General features: G+C 29.0%; 3 protein-coding genes across 6 annotated transcripts in view; 1 reads left to right on the forward strand and 2 right to left on the reverse strand.

The window, feature by feature from the left end:
- On the reverse strand, window positions 1-1,135 carry LOC107482878 (uncharacterized; the record flags this gene model as incomplete). The annotated part of the gene is made up of 2 exons (XM_016103468.3): window positions 1-614; window positions 706-1,135. Coding segments are annotated over 2 exons (918 nt in total), but the record flags the coding sequence as incomplete, so codon positions are not given.
- Window positions 1,136-8,609: 7,474 nt separating this feature from the next.
- LOC107482948 (alkaline ceramidase) lies at window positions 8,610-12,159 on the forward strand. Its single transcript, XM_016103537.3, has 3 exons — window positions 8,610-8,831; window positions 9,782-10,094; window positions 11,163-12,159. The coding sequence occupies exons 2-3, from the start codon at window positions 9,841-9,843 to the stop codon at window positions 11,674-11,676; spliced, it is 768 nt and encodes a 255-aa protein (XP_015959023.1). The 5' UTR covers window positions 8,610-8,831; window positions 9,782-9,840; the 3' UTR covers window positions 11,677-12,159.
- A 2,791-nt stretch (window positions 12,160-14,950) lies between these two features.
- Window positions 14,951-17,406, reverse strand: part of LOC107482942 (phosphatidate cytidylyltransferase 1) — a 33,444-nt gene continuing 30,988 nt past the window's right edge. For all 4 annotated transcript variants that reach the window (XM_052259963.1, XM_052259964.1, XM_052259961.1 and 1 more), the window contains exons 6-12: window positions 16,831-16,987; window positions 16,477-16,524; window positions 16,297-16,383; window positions 15,930-16,058; window positions 15,766-15,822; window positions 15,394-15,477; window positions 14,951-15,307 (exon numbers count right to left, since the gene is read on the reverse strand). In XM_052259963.1, coding sequence (XP_052115923.1) covers window positions 15,218-15,307; window positions 15,394-15,477; window positions 15,766-15,822; window positions 15,930-16,058; window positions 16,297-16,383; window positions 16,477-16,524; window positions 16,831-16,987 — 652 coding nt within the window. In that variant the 3' untranslated portion in view covers window positions 14,951-15,217. The remainder of the gene's footprint in view (window positions 15,308-15,393; window positions 15,478-15,765; window positions 15,823-15,929; window positions 16,059-16,296; window positions 16,384-16,476; window positions 16,525-16,830; window positions 16,988-17,406) is intronic.

Genomic DNA, 17,406 nt, shown 5'->3' on the forward strand with positions numbered 1-17,406 from the left:
CACACGCATTTGAGAAATTCTTTCTCAAGCGTATTTTGTGCTCCGGACTAATATATTTCACAAAATCGATCACTCATCAACTCTAATAAATTAAAAGAAAGTACTTTTATGGAGATGGGGATGGAGTTATTCGAATGTGGATGTCAAATGGACGATCCTCAACCTAGTTTTATCGGCATGATAATCCCTGCAATTGTGCGCTTTTATAATAGGCCGAGGTTCAAATCCAATGAACCTTTCAAGAAACAAAGAATCTGATGATGCATTTCTGGTTGAAACTGCATTAGTTGTTCTCTTGTAAGAGCTAAACCACTTGGCTTCCATGTACACGTTTCTCCTCCATGGAGCAACATGCAGGTCCCTTGTTTTCATGGATCCCTTTATGGCACTGCACATAAGCTTCACAACTTGCTTCAGTTCTTCCACTCTGCCAACAAATATGTGTGGGAAAACTTGTAGCAATGAAGAATATTGAATGGTAGGGCGCGCTATTTCGAACTCTGAAGCCAGGGAGACTTCAACAATGTATCGCTTTCCTAAGGAATTCACATCAATGTACTCATAGCTACCAGCTATTAATCTTCCAGTTTTCTCCCACTTCGATTTGCAAAGCCCTGCAGTTCAGTGCAGATTCAAATTAAATAACTAACTCTCAACAAGTGATTGATTTTTGAATAACTAAAGCAATTAGTAACTTGTACTCACCAGCATCAAAACTTTTCTCTCTCAAGTGAGACATCAATTTACGTTTGAATTCAGGAAAATTAGTTTCCGAAACAACTCCACAAGCAACCGCAGCTTCAACCTCTCTTCTAATCAAGTCCCTTTCGATATCGTCACCATCGCCACAGGCAAATAGATCTTGCAGCATTTCCCTCTTCTCGGAATCAAAGCACTCTGTTCTTTCTTCAACCACTCCTTCCTCGCGATGAACACTCTGTTCCTCTTCTTCCGTTATTTCACGTGCCTTGTCGCTGCTCTCCATGAAGGAGTTCACCAGATCGAACAGATCTTTCGAAGTCTCCGGCGGAGAATGCTCGCTGCCGCTGCTCTCGCAGAGCCTCACCCGTGCCACTTCAGCATCAAAGGCCGCAGCCACTCTGTGAAACCTCACCGGAATCCTTGGCGGCGCCGTGGACGTGGTTTGAGAATGATGGAAGAGGGAAGCGGATGGGCATTAATTTATACATAACTGCCCAAGCATGATGCAGGTAGAGTATGATTGACTGCTGGCACTTTAACAATGGTGGACGATTTTCTGAGTTTTAATTTTGGTTAGTAATTTGCACTTTGCACCATGGTATTCATATGATAATGAATGTAGCCCAAATTATGACACCTCCTTCAGTTTTTCATGAACCTTGCTTGCAAAACCATCTAGGTTCGCTCTTAACTTCTTATAGTCATGTTCTTTAACACATTTCGTTATTTTGTGTACACTATTTGGAAGCAAAAAAAATTTGATCGTTATTTTGGTCTACAACTATTTACAGTGACAAAAGAGGGAGTAAAAAAAAAAAGTCTCCAATCCGTGGTGGCTTCAATGGGGTGGTGCACCTAGGAGAATTTCCACAATCAAGTGGGTCTAAAAAAAAGTAATGCTAAGTTTACACTAAAATCAATTATCAAAATTAGCTACAAATATAAAATACATGTTGTAATATAAATATACATTAAGAATAAATTAAATCATATATATTTATACAAAAATATATTAATGTCTAATTTTAGTAGTTGATTTGAGTGTATAAATAACATCTTTGATCTAAAAAATTATACTAATAAGCTCATAAAATACTCAAAAACCAATACTTGTAATTTTTAGGGTGCGTTTGGTTTTGCATTGAAGAAAAGAGAAACGTGTTTGACTTTTTTAAACGCTTCATTTATTTTTTGTAATTTTTTATTTTTTGAATGTAGCAGTGATTTTTACCTTTCAATCCACTTTTATTAAAAGTTACAAATTTTAATTTTTGTGTTCACTTTTTTTGTCGTTCTAAAATTTATTTTTTATGTACCAATTATGTCTTTTATTATTTATATGTTTATTTTTTTATAATTTTTTTAATATTCTCTTATACATATTATTATTTTTTATAAAACTTATGTTATTTTTTGTTTATAAATTTTTTTATTGTTATTGTTATTTTTTTGTATGGAATATTTTTTTACTTTGTATTATAATTCTATTTATCCATTAGAATAGTAAAAAATGAATGTTAAAATTTATTTAAATATTTAAAATAAAATTATAAAATAATATAAAATAATTATTTAAATTTATGTTTTTTTCTGTAATTTTTTATTCAAAAATAATTTTAAATGATGTAATCTTAAACAATATTTAATTTACTATCATTTATTTTAAATAAAATTACTAAATATAAACCACACTGATATTAATTTACTTTTAATCAAAATCAACTTATAAAATTAATTTTATACAAATCTTTATCTATGAACGTAATTTAAACACACATAGTCTTAATGACCATTCTGTCCCGGTTTATGAAATATGATATTAATTCGAAGGTGAAAATTCAGGTGAAGTCGAATTTATGTAAAGTTGAAATGTCAGAGTTGTTAGATGAAAATTTAGTCAAATTAATCAAATTATCTAATAATTCTCAAGTATCAACTTTACGTGAAGTGGACTGCGATCCTTTAATGATCACACGTGGGCACTTAGACCTATACTAAAGGTTGAATCGTAATAGATGTATTAATAATATAAAAATTTTTATACTATCATTCATTTAGTTACATTTATACATTTAAATAATTTAAAAAAATTAAAAAACAATCATTTTTATTAATATGACAATATAGTGATATACAATTAATTATCCATACAAACCTCTTATACTACATTAAAATTAAATTATAGATAAAATACAAATCTTACTAACTCATTCAGTCAAAAAATTCTTGATTTGGCTCAGTCTCCATAATGCTATTCTTACAGCAGAGTTTCGTTTGGGTCGTGGTTTAGCTTTATCTAGCACCTGTCATCGGTGTCAGAATGGTTATGAATCCATTCTTCATTGTCTTCGGGAGTGCCCTAGTGCCAAGGAGGTCTGGACCCTTTTAGGCTTGTATTCAGATAACTCGAATTTACATGATTGGCTCTACAGAGGTGCAAGGAGTGGAGATGCTTTTCTTTTCTTTTCGACTATCTGGTGGATTTGGAGAAGCAGAAATCATGACTTATTTAATATAGATGATTCATGGAGTGCTAGTAAAGTGGTGAGTTTGATTCGTAGTTCAGTAAGGGAGTTTCACACTATTTTTGCTATGCATCAATCTCTGTCTCCTCCTTCACTTTGTTTGCATTGGGTTCCACCTCCAGTTCATTCTGTTAAATTGAATTGTGATGCTAGTTGGTTTGCTCCTTCTGGCTATGCTGGTTTTGGTTGTATTATTCGCAATCCTGATGGATGTTGGTTGAAAAGTTGCACTGGAAAAGTCGAAGTGTGCAGTGTTCTTTTTGCTGAATTGTATGCAATTTGAAGAGGTTTACTTCTTGCTTGGGAGAGTGGATTTCGTGAGGTTATTTGTGAAACAGAAGCTCTTTTCTTGGTAAACCAAAGAATGCTTAGTAAGGATATTCCGGAATGGGATTTGGCAAAGCATATTCAGGAGGTTATGAATTGGAATTAGAGAGTCTCTATTCTTTTAATTCAGAGGACTGCAAATAGTGTTGCAGATTGTATGGCTAAAGCAGCTGCTTCTGTCGCGGACATTCACTCGAATTGGAGCCAACCATGGAGTGAGCTTCAACATCTAATAGATTTAGATATGACCCTAGCCAATTAATTTGGTTTTGTCTCTTTTTTCTTTCTTTTCTATTTAGTCACCAAAAATTCAGTCAAAAAATTACGTAATACATTTAAAAATTGTATGACTATAAAAATCTAACTCACAGAACATTTTTAAAACGAAAGTAAAAAAACAACAAAAATTGGAGATCAAATTAAAATATATATATCACAATACTCATTGACCGCTTAAACATTAAACTCAGTACAAGATTAAGTATAGAAAAGTTTATTGAAGTATTCCCCAAAATTACGACACAAAATAAGGAATGGTTCATTGCTATACTACAATCCAAATCCAAATCCACGTCATCTGGCGTTTCCAGTTTTAGATTGCGGTGATGTGGAAATTGGGCGCTGCTGTGAGTTAAAGTGAGAGTGAGAGTGTATAATTGGATTAATTGCTATCTGTTTTTGGTTAAGACCAGGTTCAATGAATCTCAATTTAAAGTGTCTCAATGCAATGAACCAAATTCACATTTTGTAGCGTGCCCTTTTTGGTCAAAGTCTCGTGGCTTTTACCACTACTGAGTTTGTGAGAAATTTTGCTTGTCACGAAATCATGACATATAAAGTTTTAAGCAATAATAAATGGTAGTATCTATTAGTATAAATTATCCTTTAATTTGTCTTTTGCTATTATTGCGCGTATCATTTCCTCCGTATTACTAGCTAGCCACTGAGATTACATTTGGTCGCTAGCATGCTGTTAGTAGTAACATATTCTTGTTTCCAGTAATAGTTATATTTTACTACACATGTCAATAATTAATAGGGCATGCATGAAGGGACCAAAACAATAAGAGAAATTATAAGGAATCAATATTTAGTTAATTAATTTAATTAACATAACGTTTAGGATTTATAGTTTAAAATTTAAGATAAATAAAATAATTCTAACAAAAATTGATTCTCTATCATTAGTTCATTACTCAAATAATAGTCTAATTAGGTAATTTTTATTAGTCAGTAGAATTCTATAAATAATAACAATAGTAATATAATCAATTAAGCATAAATTTAGTAATTAGTATTAATATTATTTTTCTCTTAGAATTTCTTTTACTTCTAATTCTTATATCCTTTTTATTTGATTTGACTCTTTTCTAATTCACTCTTATATATTCTTTCTTATTCATTATTTTTTCTCTTACTCTAATTCAAAAGAAAAATATTAAATAGGAAAGAATAAGAGTAAATTAGGGAATAATCAAATCAAAAGGAAAGAAGGAGAAAATAATTCTATTGAAGAGAAATTCCAAGAGAAAAAGAATACCAGTCACTAAATTTATACTTGATTGATTATTACATTACTATTATTTTTATTTATAAAATTTTATTAACTAATAAAAATTTCCTAATAATTATTAGTCCACTTTTACTTATTACATAATGGTAAGGATTTTTGTTGTGAAAGAAACATTTTTATTAATAATCAAACTAATTGAGTATAATAAAAAAGTACAGTAGACAAATTAATGCCGTTATTTGATTAAAAATTCTAATGATACTAATTATAAGCCCTCAAATTTGATAGTCTAATAAAGTAATGATCGAGTTGTTAGAAGTAAATTAGCAATGAAAATATTTGTTTAATAGAAGTAATATAAATTTGATATAGTTTGCATAGAACAAAATTAAATAGTACTGCGACTGAGTAAAAAAAAAATGAGATAAATAAATAAATATCACAATTATTCCGTGAATTAAATAGTCAATGTTTTTTTATTAGGAACAATTAATCAGATTCTCTACTTTTATTATAGCAGCTTAGATTAGTAATATTTGAACAATATTGCTAAATTATAATCTTCAAAAGCTACTCCTAAATCCTAATAAGTAATAACTTTGTATATATACTTTTGTTGGGTCTTTGTCCTTTTAGTTTTTGGTCGGGACATATTTGTGTTCAGCATGGGACTCTTTTTCTTTTTTTTCCCACACATGCGATGCATATTTAATTAATACTTATTTTTTTGTTAATATATTTTAAATTATAATTTTTTTGGTCATTAATTATAAATTATATTAAGGCGGCAAGGTGCCATGGTGGTGGGCTCGAACGTGTTAGGGCCTTTCAGCCTTCAATTATTTAATAGGCCTTTCTTAGAAAAAACATACACCAGGTCTTTAAGTAAGAGTATTGTCCGACAAATAAAATATTACAAAAAGATAGTTCTTGGTTCATCGGACGAAGGATATGAAAAACCAAAAAAAAAAAAAAAGATATTACATAAGGACGAATTAGTTTTTGATTTATAAAATACCGTAGACAATTAAAAAAAAAATTATAAAAGGATAAAATAAAAAGAAGTTAAAAAAACCAATTAAAAATAAAGTAGAAGAAATTATATAAATTTTTTTGTTAGAATGTACTTAATTTATTTTAATTTTTGAAATTATATCTGCTTTCTTTATCTTCAAACAATTCATATTTTCTTGTTTTTAACTTACATTTAAACCAACATTAATTAACTTTTTATATTAAATTAACGTTGTTGACCCCAGCATTTTCCTATAATTATTACCTTTCAATAAAAAACCTTTCCTACCCTATTATATTTGTGAATCCCCATCACCCAGCAGCAAAATCTATCTATTATATCTATTATCTATTACTAATTTTAATATACATGACATTCTCTAATTGCATTCAAATTAAATTAAATTAAAATTAAAATATTAAAATTAAAATATAGCTATATTATATTTATATATTACTAACTAATTTAATAACTAAAATGTGTCACATGACACTCTCTTATTAAAATTTAGAGAAAATATTATCCTCTAAAATTAGTAAACATCCTTCTTATATTTTCTTATCTACCTCTCTCTTTTTTTCTATTTCTCTCTATCCTTCCCACTCTATATATAATTTATAATTCATATTTTATATTAGTAATTTGACAAATCAAAATATGTCAACAGATATTTTCATTATAATTAAAATAAAAAATTGTCTTAACTTCCAAAATTAACAAACTCCCTCTCTCATTCTTCTTATTTATCTTTCTCTCTCTTTTCTCTCATTTTCTATTTTTCTCTACCTTTATGTTCTAAAAAAATAAAATTAACAACATAATATAATTTAAATAAAAATATTATTATATATATTTTTATTTAATTTTTTATTTTTTATTACTTATCTTTTTAATATATATTTTTACTTCTTTTCTTTTAAATATTTATTACATATAGTTTGAAAAAAATACTAATATTGTGATTAGAAGTTAGAATCAAGATTCAATTGTTGTTTAAAAAAAACATAAATTAATTTTATAACTAGAGTAAAAATCTTATTTTATAACTATCAATATAAATTTTTTTATACTAATATCTAATTATATTTTTATATATATAAAAAAATATTATTTTTAAATAGCAAGCATAAAAATTAATTATTTCTATTTGTATAACAAATTTAATACCTGATCAAATATAAAAATATACATGTTAAATTCTTTCAAATTTTAGATAATAAATATTAAAATTAAGTAAAAAAATTAAATTCTTTCATTTAAAAATAATAACTAAAAATTTATTATTTAATTTTGTTTAAGACTCTGGTCTTTTTAGTCGACAGAGACTTTTGTCTCTTGCAACTATTTTATAAAAGTAATTTAATGTTATAAATTTTTTATATCATAATCTATAATACTAGGACCGATATAATTTTAAAATATTTATATTTTTGTAATAGTATTACGACAAAATACTAGTGAAACTAAAAAAGAGAAAAGAAAGGCTATCCAATTATATGAAATTTATTTTGTTCTAATTTGAAAATGTATGACCGTTCATCTTATCTTCTTTCATAACTTCTCTACCTATAAGTCTATTGAATGGACTAATTAGTGCTATTATTCTCTTTTGTTTTTTGCTTTTTGGTTTCTATAACATTGACTTATCAGTTAGTTTCTATTTGATTCTTTTGAGTTTTGAAGTCTTTATCACTTATTTAGTGTAAAATGTTTATATACTATGTACTGTAATTACTAATTAGTCTTGATTTATTATGCAACTGCTATATATCCACTTAGATGATCTGTTTATAAGACTCTTAAAAATGATTTATTCAAAAAAAGTGATTAATTTCTTTTATGTAAACGCTCAGTACATTTCGACCTCAATCATTTTATAGTAAAATACATTGATATTAAATTAAAATTACCTTCATACATTTATGTATTATTTGTTCATTTATTATATAATTAGTTGTTTAGTGTCATCTAAGTTTGTATATCTTAAACAAGTTCTGAAAATAATGCCATCCACAACATCATTTTTATTAAATAATTTTCTACCTAAGATAAGAAAAATTTAAATATTGTATGTTCATTAACGATAATTATTAAAATTTTCTTAATAAAAACGTCTTATACAAAATTTTTTAAGAATTTATCTGAATATATACTCTAAAATAAGACTAGATATTTAATATCACGCCTAAATTTATGGCTTAAATAAATTCAACACTACCAAATATGTTATAAATTTAAATTTCATAGCCATCCATGATCCAATTTTTAAAAAGAGTAGCTAGTTTAATTGAAAGAGTTAATTTTCTCGATCAATATCTACCGGATTTTTTTAAATTATTCTTTTATCTTAAATTCTAAATTTTAGATTTAAATTCTGAATTTTTAAAAATAAAAATGTTAATATTAAATAGAATTTAATTTTAATACAATATTAATTTTACATGTGTATTTATATTATATCAGTAAAAATAACTACTTTTTATATTAAATGTATAAATAATGATAAGAAAACGGATGTATGTATTAAAATCCGCTTTTTGTTAAATATAAAAGACGAAAGGAAAAAAAAAAAAAGGAAAGAGAGAAGAGAGTCTGGAAGGTAGAGGTTGCCTCGTATAACGAAAACGAAAAGAGATTCTCGACCGAATATTTATTATTAGAAACGCAGATTGAAACACTAACCCAACCCAGAATGAGATCTACGTAAATTCCTTCCAATCCCTTTCTTTTTCTTCGTTTATCTTCTCAAGTACGTCTCTCTCTCTCTTCTAATTTTATTCTATGCATTTCTTTTTACCGTTTTTGTTTTCATACTTAATATCTGAATCTTTTTTCCTTTTTTTATTTTTATTTTTTTAATGTGTCAAGCATTTACGGTACTTTTACTTTGTCGCATGAACTCTGATGGAAATTGCCTGTAATGCTATATTTTTTTTGTTTGTTTGGGTTGACCCCTTTTTTGTTTATGGGAATTTGAAATTCTAAAACTCCTCAGATTTGATCGTCTCTGTAAGTTTGGTATAATTTGATTATTTAATGATCGTTTTATTCAATGTTAATTTTCTGTGTAATGCTTCCTTCTCTTTGCCTATTTAGGATCTGGGGTTTTTTTTTATTTTTAAATTTTTATCTTGGGCTATAAGGAATTAATCAAATACCATATTTTTTTATCACGTTACATTGATTTTTTTTGTTTGAAGTTGTTATTTGATAGGGGGGATAATGTTGGTTTGGGTGTTGATGCAAATGAAGTGAATGTTGTGGTTATGGAATTTTGATTTCTTTCTGTTCGATATATTGCCTCTTAGAGTGTATTGGACAATGCAGAATTCAGAGACATGGATTTTGTATGTTTTAGAATTTGAACATTATTAGTCTATTTTGATAGGTTTAATTAAGAGGATTTTGATATATCTATTTAGTTTTATCTACATTATTTTTTATTTTAGGTAGTGACCCAATGTAGATCCTTGAAGGTTCCCTGACGTTAGTTTCAACACCTATGTTAATTTATACCACGCATTAGAGTTTTTTGGTTGTTTTTCATGTTGCATTGATTTAATATGGGTGTCGCACTTTCTGTATGGATTAACACGTTGACATACATGATCCGTGACTACCGCTTGCCTGGATTTGTGCATCTTAATAAATAAGTTGTGGGATTGATTGTATTCTGGCTCGTTGGCACATGATTTGCAGGAATTTGTGAACTCTGCAGCTTTAAATACAGATCAACAAACATCAGGCTGTAGAGGAGAATGGCAGACACCATAGCCAGCTTTTGGGGTCCGGTTACATCAACTACAGAGTGTTGTGAAAATAATTATGCTCATTCATCATATATAGCAGAGTTTTTTAACACAATATCCAACATTCCATGCATTCTTTTGGCTCTCCTTGGTCTTATAAATGCTTTACGACAGCGGTTTGAGAAAAGATTTAGTGTTCTTCATCTATCGAATATGGCACTTGCCATTGGAAGCATGTTGTACCATGCCACACTGCAACATGTGTAAGTACTGATGTCTTCATTTCTTGCAGTAATTTATATAAATTTACCTTTGACTGTTTCCATTTAATTTTTGTTTTTGTATAATATAAAATGGATAATTTTATATATTTTTCTACTGGGGGTTGAAAAGTTGGAAAATTCCGATTTAGGGTGTCTGCAATGCCTCGAGCTTTGTTGGAAATATATTGAACGGGGGATATTTGTTTACTAATCTGTGCATTAGTAACCATTTAGATGCATATAATGTGGTTGTTTTTCGAATTTATAAATAATTAGAATTGCTTTCTCTAACTTCATGATGATTGAATTATGTTTATTCTGTCTTACTGCACATTACTCTATCTGATGCAATCTAGTTGTAATGATAATTCAAGTTACCTTTGAATTTGAATTAGGAGGCTACCTTCTATAACTTGTGTCTTTCTATAAGTTGGGGCAACATCTTTTAACCTTTCTTTTGCCACTTGGAGAAAGGCTATGCTTTTGGTCAGGTTCAGAGAGGCCAGTACGATAATGCATATATAAAATGACTGTATGGTTTATGTTTCATTGTAGATTATTGAACCACTTTGGTAACAAGATTTAGTTATCCTCATTATGGGTTGGAATTTGCTTTTATGTATGGCATTATATTCTGGAAAGTAGCATGCATAATTATTTTCTTAATTTGCTTACCTTAGTTCAGATCGGAAAAGGTTTGAAGTTTATAACAGGGGGTTTAAGTCAGCTTGTCCTGTTTTGTCGGAACTTATAAGATACTGTACATGTTTGAGGGAAAGGATTCATGAAGACTGCATTGAGTTATTTCTTAAGGAGTATACTAGTGATATTGATATATAGCTTTTAATGGAGTTTGCACCTGCAATAGTACCAATTTTCTAATTTTTTGACGGAGTGGGCACCTATGGTATCACTAGTCTTCTGATTTAGGTATCGATGAGTAGTGTTTGTCATCAATGCTTGACCGCACACTTCTACGACGAAACTTCTTCCGTGACCTTTTTCTTATTTTGTGGAAGTTGCTAGTTGTATGAATGCTGATTCCTTATTTCTTACAATTTAATATAGGCAACAACAGAGTGATGAAACTCCCATGGTATGGGAGATGCTGCTGTACTTGTACATCCTGTACTCTCCAGATTGGCATTACCGTACTACGATGCCCATCTTCCTATTTTTGTATGGTGTTGTTTTTGCAGTTTTCCATTCTTTCTTCCGTTTCGGCATCGGCTTCAAAGCGCATTATGTCATTCTCTGTCTCCTCTGCATTCCAAGAACATACAAATATTACATTTATACTGAAGATTTGTCTGCAAAGAGGATTGCAAAGCTATATGTAGCCACCCTTGTATTAGGATCTTTATGTTGGTTAGGTGATCGGTTTTTCTGCAAGGAGATATCCACTTGGCCAATTAATCCACAGGGTCATGCTTTGTGGCACTTCTTCATGGGTTTCAATTCCTACTTTGCTAACACATTCTTGATGTTCTGCCGGGCTCAACAGCGTGGTTGGAAACCGAAGATTGTTTGTTTAATGGGTGTTTTACCATATGTGAAGATTGAGAAACTGAAAAGGAAGTAACACAGAAAAATCATAGAAGATGATAGTTTGTCATGATACATTTTGGTAAAGAGAAATTGTTAGCAAGTCATGTCATGTTTTCAGTTTTTTGGTTTTTGGGTTTAGATTGGCTTAAATGACTACTGATTATTTACATATTTTGTTGTAGAGGTAGGACATGTACCATATTTATCACTTATATGGGTGCCATTTGGAGCCTGGGCATTCCTTAGCTCAAAAGTTATGACTACCAAAAAGTTTTGCTCTACTGATCGTTTTTTTTTTTCTGGATTTTCAGTTGGAAAAATCACCCAACATTTAATTGTAATGTCTTGTGTAAACCCTTTCTAGGTTAGTTTGAGTATATTCAAAACGTGTTCCTCTTTAGATGTTCAGTTTCATTTTTCTTTCATTGAGAAATATTCCTTGTGTGTTAACATTTGTTGACGTTCATGGATCCCTACCTTTTGGTTAGAGCAGATCAGCAGAGCTATATTATGATTATTATTCTGTAAGACCTTATATGCTATCGTAAATCGTAATACTAACATGCGTGATTTAGGCTAAAATATTCTTCACAGCACATTTTTGTATATGTTTAGAAATTAGAAATATATAACATTAAGAATGAGAAGTTGTACATGCTTTTGGATATCTTCCAATATGCGAGTATCTCTTTTAAGATATAGTTAATCTTTGTTTAAAGAAACTGAGTAACAAATAATGATTTTTTTTACATTTTAGAATTTTGGTTTTGTTGAAGACATTATATCAGAATTTCTATCCAATATATATAAATAATGAAAAAAAGAGAGCAATTTGATGTATTCTTTTTTTAAAATGTTTATCATGTATAGAATGTTTGGGTGAATTTTTACGAAAAAATCATTTTTCAAGTGATTTTTTGAGTAAAGACTCGACTCTTGTCTATTTTTACAAAGGAAAAGATGTCCCTTGTCAAAAAAAAGAAGAAGATACTTCGACCCTCAATCTTTTCATTTTAAGACAATATGTTTTTTAAAAAAAATTGTTAAATAATAATGAAAATTAGTTTTGTGTGAGTTTTATTTGTAATTTGTGGGAGTTTTAAATTCCCACAAACTATTAGTAAGTTTATTTTTAAAAATTTCTTGATTGGTGGTGGTTAATTGGAGAAAGACCATTGGTAGAAATAATATCCGAGGAAAAAAGAAAGTAATTGCAGTACGAAGACCTTTTAAAGAAAAAAAAAATAGCATTAAATAAGAAGTGGAACATAACGTTAATGTTGATGATGACAGTGGAGGAATTAACGATGGTGATAAAGTACAGTTACACAATAAAAATAGTAGAGGTAGAAGTGATAATGATGAGGATAAAGATAAAAATAGTAGAGGAAGGGTGTGTTTGGAAACCCGTTGGAAGGGAAGAAGCATGTTTAAATTTTTTGAAAGCTTCAACTTTTGGTTTGGCAAATTTTTTTCTCATGAACACAAAAGTGATTTTGCTGCCAAAATCACGTTTACAAGAAGCAACTATTTGTAGCTTCTGCGTTTTCTTAACTGGCTTTTAGTCATAGATACTACAATTTATTTACCTTTTACCAACTTTATCCTTTATATATATTATTGTATTATTTATAAAATTCTTGTTAGTTCTATTTATATGAGTTCTATTTTCTATTATTTATTATTTTTATTTTTTTCAACTATTTGTTTGACATTATACATTTTTATAATTATGATTTTTGTGTATTATAACATTATACATTTTTATAATTGTGATTTTTGTGTATTATATTTGTTATTATCTTTTTATAATATAATTTATTAATTCTATTAGGTAAAGTAAATTAAACAAAAAATTAACTGTAAATAATAATAATAGTAAAAAATTATAACATACTAAAAAATGAGTATCAAAAATACTAAAAATATATTATATAAAAAGATCACCAGGAACTTTTAGATTTGTTTCAATCACTACAAAGTAAATATTTAATTTTTTTATTATTTTCAATATTCTCTTTTATAATTGTAATTCTCGTATACTATGTTTTAGTGTAATTTTTTATAATATAGATTATGATTCCATTAAAAAAGATAAATTAAAAAAAATAATCATAGATAATAATAAAATCATAAACATTGGATTCCAAATTAATATTAAAAATAAGATTATTGAGAGTACTAGAATGAGAGTATTTAAATATCTAAATTAAAATAATAGGATAATATAAAAAAATTTTAAGTTGATGTCTATTTTAGTAATTTTTTATTTAAAAGTGATTTTGAATAGTATAAGCCAAACAACATTTATTTTACTATAATCTATTTTGATACAAAAATTACCAAACATAAATCACTTTAACATTAACTTACTTTTGATCAAAATCAAGTTTGCAAAATCAATTTTATCCAAACACACACTAAGAAGTGATAATGATGAGGATGAAAAAGATGATGATAGTAAGGATCATAGTTGGTTATATAAAACTCCCACAAATTATAAATAAAACTCTCACAAAACTAATTTTTGTTACTATTTAAGAGAGGGGCCATATTGTCCTAAAATAAAAACGTTGAAGGCTGAATTGTCCCTTTTTTTTTTTACAATGAGCGCGTTGTCCTTTGTGAAAATGGCTGAGTTAGGTCTTTACTCTAATTTTTTTAAAAGATCATTTAGAAAAGTAAAAACAATTTCATATTTGGATATCTTATATAAAAATATCTTTTTATTTAATAATTATGTTTAACTACAACAATATAAAAATACTTTTTGTTTACTTATTATGTAAAAAATATTTTTTAAGTTAAAAAAATCTTTAAAAAAATAAATTGTAATTTCTAAAAAAATATATTTTCTTATTCTTCTAGTGTATTTTTATTACTAAAGTTTTGCTAAACATATTAAACAATAAAAAAATTATTAATTTTTTTTTAACAACTTAACATATAAACAAGCTCATAATCTATTAAAAGAATATTATTTTCAATACTTGAACTCTTCACTTAGTTTAAATGTAGATACCTGATCATTTCGATTAAATTTATATTATTAGTTCACATTTTAATTTATAAAAGTGAATTTATAGGTACACTATTGCCTATTAATATACTAAGCATAATCGGGTATAACCAAGATTATTCCATATGAAAAATTGAAAATATGTAGGTATTAATCTAATTTGTGTTGAATTTCTGATAATAAGTCCCAGAGACAGCAATGCTGTAAACGGATAGATATAGCTATGTTGGTTGCCGCTTTGAAAACAATGTTGCAAATGAGAATTTTTAGGTAATTGAAACATGCTAAATGATCTCAAGGAATTTATACAAATACAGCCTCTCATTTACAGATAAATGTGTAGGCAAAAACCTGAGTAAATAATATTCAGGAAATTGGGAATGAAACATCAACGGTCAAGATATATATATATACACATCTTGATAGCTTCCTGAATCCATTGATTCTTTTTTCACTCAAATGGTAGAATACAAAATGTACAAAGTATCTTTTTCCATTTCCGCTTCTAAATAAACTTTGCAATAAGAGAGAACAAATTACACCTTTGGCATTGGAACTAAGAATGGCTTTGAAACCCTTGTTGCAATATTTCCCCCAGCCTCCTGTATAGAGCTTGTTGTTCATCGAATGATAGGTTCATGAATATCTGGAATAAACCATGGTTAAACCATTTCTCAATATATTCATTAATTGACATACAAAGTAAAATACAAAATAACATCAACAGAGTACCTGATCCAGGATCATTTCAACTGATAAATTTTGCGGCACAACAAATGACTGATGATATATATAGGCAAACACGGCCATTACCATCTGCACCAAGGATAAATAAATAAATTTGTCAATAATTCACAACTATATAATATTATACTTACAATCCAAAGGAGGGTATACTCCTAGATTGGAAAACCAATATGACTACTACTATCTCCATTTATCATCAAAGACACACCTTTCTTCTTATTCTTTTTTTTCTTTTTGGTGGTGTTAACGGTGTATCCGAGCACGAGAAACCGTGATTTTGGAATTTGGATGTATAATATTCTATATAACTCTAAAAGTTGTAAAAATATTAGCCATTTGTGATAAATAAGAGTCTACCTGGCAGTCCATTCTGTCAGTAATTCCCCCGTGTCCCGGAATACTGTCACCAAAGTCCTGCAGAACGTGGAAAATTCAGCTAATCTGTTCATACCTTTGACCTAGATGGATGATATTCATTTGCTCATTTGTATATCATAAAAGCAGAACTAAAGAGAGGATACCTTTATTTTAAAAGCCCTTTTGAAGCCACTTGCAAAGAAGCCTCCAAAAGGTGCAATAATCGAAGCAAACAAACCAAGACATAGAGCATGCCCTTGAACTGGCAGGATTGTTATCTCTTGCCAAGGAAACTGCATATTAAAAGATAGAATGTCACTCGTTATAATGTCATATATTATAGGAATCTGGATTGGCACTTCATGATTACAGTATTGTCATATTTTATAAGCTGAATGTTTTATTTTCGAATCCCACAACGTGCTTTCTTTAATTGTGACTTGATCTTAGAAGAATGAAACCTGCATCAACTGGTCAAAATATTGCAGTGAGTTTAAGGATTATGAATTCAGCCGAATGTTTAGTGCTTACCCAGTGTGGAATCCATCCCGATAAGGAGTAAGGTTCTGGCTTAAACAGTGGGCCAGGATCACAATCAAGCCAACCAGTTGTCAAGTCCTGCATGTTATTCCCAGCAACATGAACATAAGTAAATCAGTTGTCAAATAAAACTTCACAATATATCAATTAGTTAAGGTAGGCAAGAGGTACCTTCCTTGGACATGTTAGCCACTTAGATCGACCCATGACGTTAGCAAGCTACAAGAGAGTTTTATACAATCATATTAACATTCAATTCAGCACACAGGTTTATTGATTTATAATAACACTTCAGAAAGCATGTAACTGCGAAGAATTTCACCAAAAAACTAATCAAGCTTTCCAAAAGCAGAGAGTTTATTCAGGATGTTGGGTCATTTAATGACACAGGAACACAAAGCATCCTTAGAGATTCTGGTTGATTGACAATGGCCCCAGCCCGCACCCAAACCACTCCAATGGTTGCATCTTAAACACCCCCCCCCCTTTTTTTTTAATAAAAAGAAACCCTGAATTTTTGCTCACCAGAAATGCAGAGATGATAGTTGAAATTGAAGCCCCAATAAACCCCTCCCAAGTTTTCTTTGGAGATAACTTGATCAAAGGAGTTCTTCCAAAGAAGAAACCAAAAATATAAGCAGCAATGTCATTAATGACGATAAGTGTTGCAGGAAGAAGAAACCTGTATAGTAAGTTCAAGCATAAGAATAGCATTAATCAACTACATTGTCAAACCAAGTGCATAAGTTTTGAAGCCAAAAGAGACTAATGGTAACAAGGACATTTTATTTGAATTAAAGTAACGGGTGGCATAGGAACACTAAATACATGAATGAAACAATTATATCAACGATAGAGGTCAACATATAAAAATCACCTTAACCTACAACTTCACAAAGAAAAAGAATATACTCAACAATGAACTGAAGATAAGTTAACGGGCATATATTTAACCTATGAGAAAGGCACTAAGGATAGGAATTTATTCATACAGCAAAAATGATAGGTATGGATATAAATATATTAACATAATTTGCCCATCTCAATTTTACTTTGTTCATGTAACTACGAATTTGCATGGAAGCTTGACAGCCTTGCATG

Source organism: Arachis duranensis, chromosome 4 (assembly GCF_000817695.3).
Source record: "Arachis duranensis cultivar V14167 chromosome 4, aradu.V14167.gnm2.J7QH, whole genome shotgun sequence".
Taxonomy (NCBI): domain Eukaryota; kingdom Viridiplantae; phylum Streptophyta; class Magnoliopsida; order Fabales; family Fabaceae; genus Arachis; species Arachis duranensis.

Coding starts and splice junctions, on each gene's coding strand:
- LOC107482948 (XM_016103537.3), top strand. CDS start 9,841: ATGGCAGACACCATAGCCAGCTTTTGGGGTCCGGTTACATCAACTACA. Junction 10,095..11,162: donor CATGCCACACTGCAACATGT/GTAAGTACTGAT, acceptor AATTTAATATAG/GCAACAACAGAGTGATGAAA.